Genomic DNA, 12072 nt, shown 5'->3' on the forward strand with positions numbered 1-12072 from the left:
GGACCTCCTTATTATTTTATCCTTATTATTTATTTATTCATTTACACTGATAGAAACGTTATTTATGAATTCACGGCAGTATGGCGTAGTTCTATTTAAAAAATAAATGAATGAATGAATGAATGAATCCGAAAACACACACTAAACTCTGATCTCGCGATCAAGTCGAAACAGTCTCAGAGGTCCATAACCGTCGGCGCATGCAGTTAGATATCAGGCTAAATATTTGCTCGGGAGGTGAATAAATAACTGCGTGTCACGTGGAGTTATCTCTGCTGCACCGATGAGGTCATTCCCTCAGGGTGTTTACGAGCTAAAACCTGCACAATGGCCCCGCGAGCCGGCGTGACACACGTATGAGACGTGAAGTTCACATCAGGTGGGTTGAGTTTCAAACTGAGGTTGCGGTTAAATTCTTTAGTCGTGTCTCAGATTACATAGGAAGTTCCTCTGAAACAGAACGCGGTGTGACGGTGTCGGATATCTCGTCTGGCAGAATAGTTCACGAGGAGAACTTCTTTTTTTTTTTCTTTCTCCCACGTTGAAACCTGAAAAGCGGCATTACAGCGAGGCGTGCAGGAGGAAACTCGGACCCGGCGATATGAATAGCGGATAGTAAATGAATAGTAAGAATAGCCCAGGTCTTTTGGGAGCTCGAGTGATGTAAGGTGGAAAGTTTGCAGACTGGAGCGATATGATAGGACGTCTGTGTGTGTGTGTGTGTGTGTGTGTGTGTGCCGGGGAGGTGCGAGTCCAAGTGAAACACACAGTGTTTTTTGGGATTAGTACTTCCTCTCTCAGTTGAGGTTCTGCCTCCTGATCGACCTCGTCGCTGCCGGGCTGAGGAGGTTGTGGAGGTTGTGGAGGAGGATCTGATAAGCTCCAGCTGTGACACGCTAGACCTGAGATCTCTTTGTTCAGATACTTCAGGGCGACCCTGGGTTTCGGCTCCATCGTTCCGCCGAGATTTCGCTCGTCCCAGCAGCATCTGGAGGATCAGCTACACCTTCAGAATGAGGAGGAGGAAGTAGATAATCGACTCTTCCTCGCGCAGGTGAGACGAGAGCAGGATAGCGGATGAGACGGAGAAGGTCGGAGAAGAACATGTAAATCTTTCACGAGTTTTTATTCCGCTGACTCTACTCAAGGGAAAGTTCAAATACAGCTCCGGATTCGTCAGTCCAGCAGCCCGAGCTCTTCTGAGGAGAAAGTAGTTCATGCGTACTCAAATAAAAAAAAAAAAAAAGTTGCTAGGTGTTACAGATGTCAAATAGAGGTCATTTGCATATTCGTCGACTCGCCGTGATCGTTTACGTGTCGAAATGCAGCGCAGGAAGAAGAATGCTTTACTTTTTAAAATGCTTTTTTTTTTTTTTTAATAGGAAGAAGTCATCCCCGGTCACTGCGCCACAAATGAACTACTTACGAAATTCTCGTTGAACCGTTTCAGTATTTTAAAGGATGCACGTGAGCTGGAGGGCCGTTACGAGCGCAGGACAGTCGCTAGGGTAATAAAGGGGTCTGCGGTCACCAAATCTAACCGCAAATCTAACGTATCGGATCTTAAATGATAAACGTGTGAACAGCTTTCTCCAGCATGAGCTCACGTTAGCTAGCATGATCGAAACTAGCTCAGCACCTAATACTTAGCGTTTTGTTTTGTTAGTATCGCCTCTCACGTAGCCGTGGGTCATACGGCCGTTCGCGAACGTAAAAAAAAAAGACATCTGCGAAGAGTTCTCGACTCTGAAGCGGACTAAAAGTGTGCTGAAAAGTTACAGATACAGCGCTACCTCCACTGATATTGGCACCCTTCTATGGTGAATATGAGCAAAGAAGGCTGTGAAGATTTGTATTTATTGTTGAACTCTTTTTGATCTTTTTTGTTAAAAAAAAAAAAAATTCACAAAAATACCCCGCTCCCATGGACGGAAGCGCTGGACTTCACCCTGCTCCTCACGCGAGCCCATATCACGCAAGGAAATCCAGGAGGAAAAAAAAAAAAAAGGTCAGGATCGTGCATAACTCAGACACGCCTTTGTTTTACTCGGACTCCGCCCCCAAGCACGTAACCTCCCGATGGCGCTTTAATCTGTAGTTATGCAATTTCGGGTTTAAAAAACAATAACGTGCACGTTACTCGACTCTCGGCGAGTAAAAGTATTAAATGAAATAAAAACAGCAACAAAGAAATCTTTCGTTTCCCACCTCCTTTTTTTTTTTTTTTTTTTTAAATCTTTTATTTATTTATTTTTGAATCCCTTCATTGCCGAGAGGTCAGACGTCTGTGTTAAGCATTTGCGAGCACAATCGGGTAATAATTCCGGCCGTTTGATAAGGAATCACCCGTGCACCTTTTCGTTTGCCGTGCTACGCCGCCGACCGAACCTGGAACCTCGGATTTTCTCCCTTCAGCCTACACGGAAGCTCGCGTGGAGGTCGTGGAGCGTGAGCGTGGCGTGATTACACAGCTGCTGTTTACAACCACGTCTGTTAAGTGGTCTTTAATCAGAGGTGAAGTCAGAGATCGAGGACGTGGGAACAGCAGCGTGTTCTTACACGCGGTAAGGACGTGTGTTTTTTTCCGCCAGAAATGCCCGATTTTACCGCGTTTCATTTATTTCTTCAAAATTCACGATGTTTATTAGTTTTTGTTTTTTTCAGAACAACTACTCGAATCGGTGAAAACGCGATCGCGCGGTCTTTCACAGCGATGTCTGTCGGTAAACGAGAACTTTCAGCCGAACGCACGTGAACCGGAGAGGGCTTTATCCGAACGAGCGTCGCGATGACGTCACGTGACACGCCTCGGCGCGGATCTGCGGAAAACCCGCGGAGTCCCTTTGGGGAAAGGTTCTCGTAATACTTAAGTACGCTAAATAAGTACACTTTAATAAAACGCCTCATCGGGAGTCGGTTTCTGGGCTCGGTGGATCAATTTGACGTTTTATTTTCTTCATGTACAGTTTTCGCCGTTAGGGTGTAAACTGTAATAAAAAAGTTTTCCAAAACTGCAGCGTGTAGAAAAAAAACAACAACAACCCAGCGTTAATACGGGATCGTGCGGGAATGCGCTAGTCACGTGATCGACTACGCTGTTGTCTTTTGTCAGAATAAAATAACAGTGTGTGTGTGTGTGTGTGTGTGTGATGACAGATGTCATGTTTGTGCACCCAGTGCTTTGTGATTGTTGGGTTCTTGAAAGCGATTTAAAGCTAAATTGCTCTTAATGGCATGTTTGGAAGTCTCAAGCGTATTCATTTTCCTGGAAGTGTTTATTAACAGAGCTCAGCATAAAAAGTGTTTATGTAACGTCTGTGCGCAAAAAAAAAAAAACCCCCCAAAAAAACAAACCCCGCCACGTGTAGACCGAGCCAAAACCGAAAAAGAAGGATATTTTGCCCGGCGCGCGCGGTGTTCCCGTGAAGCCACGGACCGAGTGACGCTCGTCTTTGCTCGCCGGCGACGGTAACGAGTCGCTTTTCCTTTCGCGCTCGGCGTCAGACCTGCGGAACGAGCCGCGTTTCTCTTCAGACCGGTCCGCGTGTCTCGGCTTCTCCGGAAAGGCCTGACGGATTCCGTGACAAATAGTTCAGAAGTAATGTGGCGCCCAAACAAAAGGGCAGGACGGCCCGGTCTGGCTCGTCATTAAGAACGCTGGCGGACGAGAGAAAAAGACGAGCGCTGTTCACTGAATTACACACACAGCTTTCAGGAAATATGCCCAGGACAGACAGAGAGAAAGGTAATGCTTTCGTTTAGCCATATAATCTAGATTTGTGTATAATAATAATAATAATAATAATAATTTTTCTTAAACAACAGCGTTTACAGAAATCCGGATCTAGATTTAGATCCTTAATGAGCGAGACATTTCACGTGCTAGTCAAGACAGCTAATGTTAGACATGTTTGGCTGTTAGCGGTGGCAGGAGGACACGGGGCGGAGTCTAATTAGCATATTCATACACATCGATTGTTTCTAGTATTTTTAACGCGGCTAATGGCGAAGAGCAGCGCTCACCAACCTTCTTCCTTGAGCTCTACCTTCCTGAGATCTCCAACCGAAATCTATCACGCCTCTTTTAGTCGATCGAGGTCTTCATACGGCGACGGTTAGACGGTCAGGTGGGCACCGTTGTTTTTGGAGCTAAAGTCTTCAGGAAGGTAGACCTCCAGGACTTTTTAAATAAACGGGGATGGTTATTTTCCTACCTTTGAGCTTTATGTGGAGGTACAGGCGCAGAACGAAGCCAAATCACGTCACAAACCCGCGGAAACCGTACTGTATGCACAGAGATTGCGCGAGAGTAAGCACGACTCTTTCCGAGCAAACCTTTCGCAGAACCTGTTCTCTCTATGCCGACGATCGACGATTATATTCAGAGCCATAACGATATCGAACGCTTCCGTAAAACACCGAGAACACGGTTCTGGATCGTTCCGTTCTTGTATAGCGATGGAAATTCCATCGCTATACAAGAATCGAAGCAGATCATTTGATTCAGTGTCGACTCCCGAACGACTCATCGACTTTTTTTGTCTTTTTTTCCTCTCTCTCTCTCTTTTTTTTTTGTCGAGCTACATGACTTTCGCTTTGGGTTTTTATCACGTTGCGAAATCAACAAGGCCGTCCGAACGCGCGTGTACAAATAGAGTACGGTGACTCGTTCATGAACGACACGTCAGCGTCTCACTCTCTCAGCTGAATCGCGTTCGTGCGATTCGCGTACTGTCGATGTAGTGAATCCGAGGCGGTCTGGGAAAACCCCATCAGGTGTCGCTACTGAATTCTGAATTCTGGAAGGCATTCACGCAGAACCTTTAACTGTAATTCGAACAGTCACTTTACAGCGGCAAATTCCGAACGTCGACGAACGGACGTTTCTTTAGATGCGAATAAAAATACAGACTGAGAGTTATCCGTTCCGAAACTCGACACGCACGCGCGCTAGCAAGCGTTTATTTACGGCGTGTTCGTAAATGTTACTGACGTTCCGATCTCTTTGAGTGTACAGTCACGCCCTCCCTTTTTAATCGGAGTGAAGGAAGGTGTTTCCTCGTGTGCGTCCTCGTGTGTGTCGGACGAAACGTCGCGTCAGGGTGAAATCATGCTGGAGGACAAAACAGACCCGGTGTTATCAGTGTCGGGTTCTTCTTGACTGTGTGAGATAATGCAGTGATGCACATTCCTGTGTGAATGACGGACTATTTACAGACTCGGTCATGCAGTGCCACGGGGAGTGTTTGACAGCTCCGTTTCCATGGTGACAGGGGAGGTGGGGTGTGAGATAAGGAAGGGCTGTTGAGTTTGGGATGTTTTTCTCGTCATGCTTCATGTACAGCTGATTAAGGCAGAAACGCGTGTGTGTGTGTGTGTGTGTGTGTGTGTGTGTGTGTGTGTGTGTGTGTGTGTGTGAACAGTTTGAAAGAAAGAAATGATTTCGTACCGGAAATCCCTCCCCATGTATACGAGTCAAAGAAGGTTCCTGAACTTTGAGGATTTTTGCATTATGTGAAGAAGTCGGCGTTTAAAGGGTTAAAGTTCTGGAAACGGATGGGTGTTGGGTAATTCTGATCAGACCTGACGCTGGGGGAAGAATCGGAAGTCGGTGAAAGTGGAAAACGTTATTAATATATCATATTTCTCTGACGGTTTTGGACGTGGACATGCTTGTCCTCTGTGGACCTGCGTGTAACACACACAAGGGTTAATTAATCACCGGAACAGGATATCAGCATCGAGGACCTCAACACGTCCTCGCTTTGCCGATGAAGTGAACGCAGCGCCGTGCACACCGTCCGCGCTGACGTTTAAACGACGTCATTTTCGAAAAAATGGGATTTCTACCAAGCGTGAGCTGAAGAACGTCCTCACTAAGGCGTAGGGTTGACTCGTCACTCTTATCCTCTTTAGCCGGTCGAAATGACGTTCCGCAGATTCGCTCCGTTCTCACGGTCACTAAATCCAGCCGTCTCTCCGACGCAAACAGAGCCGGGTCTATTTTAAATCCCCAGCCGTGTTCTTATCTACGCTAAGAGCGTCTGGCTCTTCAGCGTGACGTGTGAGGAACACTGTGCAGCGGAGTCTGAAGTGCGTCTGAGTGACTCTTGACCTCGCACCTCAATCATCACCTACACGGAGCTGGAACTCTGGGAACCCGCTTATGAGTGAGACCTGAAGGTCTGAGTTCTGCTCTGCATCAGTAAAAAAAAACACACACAAACATTCCGTCTTTAACCTTTCTGCCTGGACAAATACTTACACACACGCACACACACACACACACACACACACACACACACACACACACACACATAAAATCTTCAGTATCACATACAGTACAAGCCACAACTCTGATATCCACTCACACACACATGAAATCTTCAGCACACACACACACACACACACACACACACACATCTGCATCATTTAATCAGCCGGTCCGCGGCGCTCCGTAATTCAGCAGAATGGGAAAAAAGGAAAAGCGTGGATTTTCCCCAGAGGCTAAACCTGAGCTGATAAAATATTACACATTTCAGAGAAGTGTTTTGAAACCTTGTCGACGGAATAAAAGCAGATAAACACAGAGCGCATGATCTGATGCTCAGACGTCACGGGGATTAAATATCGCGGTTCGAATGGGGACGTTTTTTTTCCTTAAGGTCCTGAGCGGAACATCTGTAAAGAGCGTTTTATTCCTCTTATCCTACAGCGAATTTCCAAGAATGACAAAAAAGGAATAATTCAAAAAATATTATTGATGAAAGAGAGAGACCGAAGGGCGGGTATTAAATTTGTGGACGGACGTTTCTACTCCTCAAGGAGAAAATAGTAGTAGTAATGATAAAATAATAAGAAAATTGCGTTATTATTGTTATCGTTATTCACCCACATACGTTGACGCGGTGCTGGGTGAAGCGTATTATATTCATTAAACTCGGTATTTCATGTTAAACACGATACAGAAGTAGCATAGAATTCATTTGTCATTTTAACAGTGACATGGTACGTTAACACGCAAATGCATGACACCGGTTTATATTTTAAAGGTTGGTGGGATGTTCAGTGTACGGTGGTTAATAAGTGTTAATAATACAATATCTGCCTTGTAATAATAAGAAATGATTGGTTGGTTATTTTGTTAATGTTACCGACGGTCTACGAATGCTCAGTATGTGAAATTCACCTTACAAGCGTGGCTAGTTTTTATTCTGTTTTTTTATGACGCGTGTATTAGTTCCACTTCATTAAGCATAAGCCTCTGGAAGAACTTCTCCCTCGTTTTGTTTATTTTTTTCCCTCCGTGCAACTGCTCTAGAAGTGTATTTAAGTGTTAAAAATGCCACACTGACGTGATCATGAATTAAAATGATATCGCGCGCGCACGCGTGTGTGTGTGTGTGTGTGTGTGTGTGTGTGTGTGTGTGTGTGTGTGTGCGGTCTCGAAAACCTCGTCTCGGTCTTAATGGCCTAGTTGACGCAACGGCTGACTCCCATATAATTAAAATCAATAAAGTTCCAGTGCTGCTGGTGAGTTTTTGTCCCGAGCTCGGCACTCTGCGCGCCAGCGTGAGCCGGGGTTTGGCCTCGGGCCCGTTCCACATTCTGCACCGTGCTGGGAAACTCATCGGCTCTCTCGGTGTGTTCCTGTGGAATGCATGACCGCTGCATGCTAACGAATAATGACGGATGGCTCATGTCGTTTCTCTTCTCGTATTGTTCCTGACGGTCTCTCTGTCGTCTCTCCTCTCCTTCAGCCACAACCAGAGAACCACGGCGTTCCGGCATCCCGTGACGGGTCAGATCTCTCCGGAGAACACGGATTTCTTCGTGCAGGAACTGTGAGTGTCTCATCTCAATCTCGTATTTCACAAAGCGCTCCGTGACGACGCGGAGTCACTGTCGAAGTTGATTTATTTTCATTTAAAAGCAGTGTCCCGGAGCGCTTTATCCCTCTTACACCCCAGGAACTCACCAATGATCGCAATTTTTTCCTTCACTCAGCAACAGCAAGTGGTTTTTACTTAGAACGTAGCTAGTCATGTCACTAGTGGAGCGTCCCTACCGTTAAAGTCTCCGTAAACGAGCGGTCACTATAGAAACGATGACATATTAGAACGTTAACATTACCGTGCCAGGTTCATTTATTCGTGACTCTTTTTTTTTTTTCTTTTTTTCCATTCGCGCCCACGCTCTCGGCTTTTAACACGGTCCTATAAAATTTACCGCCTGCATCGTTCTGTATCGTTATCGTGGGAAATGGATTCATGGTAATGAGCCAAGTTTTTGCTCACACGCCTCTTTTAGCGTTCGGCTTTTTAGACATTATAAATCAGCCCGGAATGTCCAGACGTTATGACCGTAATGGCTATTACTTCTCATCTACCAGAGCGTGGGGGTTGGTTGGGGGGGGGGGTGATGTACCCATGCGAATTGCAGAAAAGATGCTGATTCAGTGACATGCTGTGTGGAGGATTGTGTATTTTACATGAGGAATATCACATTGATTTGGTCGCATGTCCCTCGCTTGTCGGTTGTAGTCAAGTCATTTCAACCACATACGAAAACAACGTTCCTCCAGGACCACGGTGCTGCGTAAAACAACGCACTGACCACTAAATAAGACCTACACGTTCCTACCAAATGTGCACGTGCGAACGTGTGCAAACACCACAGTGTACAGTAACTAGTAAAACAGGTCGATGGGTACAGTAAGTGTAGTGTAGTGTTAAATAGTACAGTAAGTTAAATAGTTCCCTCCCCATGGCTTTCTCTAAACACCCGAGGCACACCCACAAACGCATCGCTCTTTCAGAAGTTAGTAATGAAACAGTCGTTATACCCGACGTCCTTCCCCTGCTCCGGATAAACCCGAGAACTTCAAAACTTTCATACGGATTCGCTCGGGGAGACGACGCCGAGCCCGATCGATGCGTCTCGTTAGGAACGGCGTTTGAGAGTGGAGTGAGCTAAGAGCTGGAGTGGGCGTGTGACACGGTCACGGCGCGAACTTTTGCGTTCCGGTGGTCGCAGGACGCAGTCAGAGCTCTCGCAGCGAGGGAATGAGCTGTTCTTCTTCTTCACTTCTCGTCCATTGAGCTTTTTAGCAGGAAAAATGTGCAGAGATTTTTGGCTTGTAAAAGAGCTGCTGAGTGTCGGGGCGTTAGGATGTGTTTCTGTTAGGAATTTATGGATTTCGTAATCATCGAATAAGGAATTTTTTAATTCCTAGTTCGTGATCAAAACGAAATTCATGGGTCTAGATTTCTGTTCCTCAAGCTTTATTATTTGTTCCACTGCGGTGTTCGTTAGGAACTTTTTTCCTTATTTTTCTTTGTATTATTCGAAATGTTTAATCCTTTCTAAAAACACACTAGAGAACAAAGAACACAAGGCGTAAAAACACCAAATTATGCAGAATGAGACATTTTAATTCTTTATAACATTATAAATGACGCACTTATACAGCGCTTTTATCCAAAGCGCTTTACACTGTGTCTCATTCACCCATTCACACACACACACACACACACACACTGATGGTAGCAGAGCAACTCGGGGTTCAGTGTCTCGCCCGAGGACACTTCGGCACGTGGAGTCACGTGGGCCGGGAATCGGACCGCCAACCGTACGATTAGTGGACGACCCGCTCTACCACCTGATCCACAAGTCCTTATTTGGTGTCAGTGTGAACGAGTGTGAACGACACCGACACCGCTCCGGCTTGAATTTTGGCCATATTTGCGGTTTAGTGCTTGGACCCCTGTGATCGCTGCTTGTGGCTTTATATTATCATATTCATGCGACAGAACAAACTGTAAAAACAAACCGTGAATGTTAAATGTGTTAATATTAATCTATTAATAGTGAAACAATCAAAACGATATCAGTTCAAAAGTTTGCATCCCCCTTGTACGTCTACATTTTTTAAAAAAAATTGTTGTAAATTTGGTGTTGTTTACTTGTTACAGGAGACCGTCACATTGTATTTATAAAATCTTGCAATGGGTCAATTTACTTCTTAATTAATTTGTTTGAAAAGCTAGACTTTTCCGCGCAAATTCAACACGGTGCAAAGTAAAATAAAGCTTTCAACTGAACATAGCGTCCTCTCGCTCTGTTTTTTGCCTGACGTTCCTCCTGTTTCCGATGTATTACTGGAAAGCAAAGCCTCGCCCAGCAGCTGCTCATCTGTGGAAACGCCCGAGTCTGTGTCAGCCTTCCTGACACATGGGGTCTGTGGGGTTCAAGTTCTCCTTACAAAAAAAACGATCTAGATTTGGAAAGGCAGTGTTCAGAAACACAATTACACACATGCATGTTTCTCTGTCTTTGTGAGGACCTTCCACTGACATAATGACACTGTACTGTGTGATATACTGTGATGGCTAGTTCATGCTATGCTACATCTAAATCTCTAAATGTCTCAACTGAATCTCAGTAACCAGAAGGAAATTAGTTTTTTTAAATCAAAGCTGTAAAAACATTTTTGTGAGGACGTGGCGATTGTGAGGTCGGTTAACGTTGTCCTGTTCTTATGAGGGCCTTTGGCATTTTTGGACACACACCCACACACACACACACACACACACACACACACACACACACACACACAGACATGCTGACCCAACCATTTGTTATGAATGTGGAGATGGGGTGGTTATCGCACAAGCCTCTCGAATTTCACTAAAAAGCAGAAAACGTTCTGCTTAGATCCCGGGCTGTAAACATGGATTAGGATAAGGATTAAGGATAGGGATATGGATTAAGGATATGGATAAGGATATGGATATGGATTCAGGATATGGATAAGGATATGGATATGGATAAGGATTAAGGATATGAATTATGGATATGGATAAGGATAGGGATATGGATTAAGGATAAGGATAGTGATAAGGATAAGGATATGGATAAGGATTAAGGATATGGATTAAGGATATGGATTAAGGATAAGGATTAAGGATAAGGATAGGGATATGGATTAAGGATAAGGATTAAGGATACGGATAGGGATATGGATTAAGGATATGGATAAGGATATGGATAAGGATATGGATTAAGGATATGGATTAATGATATGGATATGGATTGTGGATATGGATTAAGGATATGGATTAAGGATATGGATAAGGATATGGATTATGGATATGGATTAATGATATGGATATGGATATGGATTGTGGATATGGATTAAGGATATGGATAAGGATATGGATTAAGGATATGGATTAAGGATATGGATAAGGATATGGATTATGGATATGGATTAATGATATGGATATGGATATGGATTGTGGATATGGATATGGATTAAGGATATGGATTAAGGATATGGATAAGGATATGGATTAAGGATATGGATAAGGATATGGATAGGGATATGGTTTAAGGATATGTATATGGATGCAAAATTCAATATTCTGATACCTCGTAAAATCCCCTTTCGGAGAATTCGGAGTTCTAACCAGATACAGATAGTGAGATTGCATTAAACCCTAATAATCTGAAAATGGAAAGTGCTTTTAAATACATCATAGTTTTCGCCATATTTTAATTTGGTTGTTGTTATTATTATTATTATTAGTCAAGATTCTAGATTTAGCTGATAAAAACTGTAGCTGTTTAGTCTATTTTTTCCCCCCTAAAATTTCACGTAATAATTTCATACACTTTATCAGCTTGAATCTTTACACGGAACAGCGGATTATTCCAGAAATCAAACCCATGTAACGGAAAATATGAGAAAGATGCGAGTTTGTTCAACCTGAGCATAAATATCAGGTGTAAATCACGTCCTTCTGATTAAATCAGCGACTCATTTTGATCGAAACGTACTTTAGCGTCCGATATAAAAAAAGCAGCGTCTGATTAAAAGAAGCGCAGCTGTTTATTTTTCTTTCTTGTTTTTCTTTTTTCTAAGACGTTTGCACATGCCTACGCAGAGCCGGTGTGCGATTGTACGACTGCCATCACACCCAAATTACACCCCTGTGTGCGAGCAGGATCTAATCATCTGTCTCGGATCTAATCAGTGTCTCGGCCTGCTTCCGTCCGTCTGGTTCTCCC

General features: G+C 44.2%; 1 protein-coding gene across 16 annotated transcripts in view; it reads left to right on the forward strand.

The window, feature by feature from the left end:
- Positions 1-12072, forward strand: part of plekha7b (pleckstrin homology domain containing, family A member 7b) — a 133146-nt gene that overhangs the window by 52016 nt on the left and 69058 nt on the right. For 11 of the 16 annotated variants that reach the window (XM_053683292.1, XM_053683290.1, XM_053683289.1 and 8 more), the window contains one exon: positions 7761-7844. The exons of 1 other annotated variant lie outside the window; for it this stretch is intronic. In XM_053683292.1, the coding sequence (XP_053539267.1) occupies positions 7761-7844 (84 nt within the window). Of the gene's footprint in view, positions 1-321; positions 380-451; positions 1055-3645; positions 3746-7520; positions 7643-7760; positions 7845-12072 lie in introns of those variants that run through there. 4 more of the 16 variants (XM_053683298.1, XM_053683300.1, XM_053683301.1 and 1 more) reach the window with 4 other exon arrangements.

Source organism: Ictalurus punctatus, chromosome 10 (assembly GCF_001660625.3).
Source record: "Ictalurus punctatus breed USDA103 chromosome 10, Coco_2.0, whole genome shotgun sequence".
Taxonomy (NCBI): domain Eukaryota; kingdom Metazoa; phylum Chordata; class Actinopteri; order Siluriformes; family Ictaluridae; genus Ictalurus; species Ictalurus punctatus.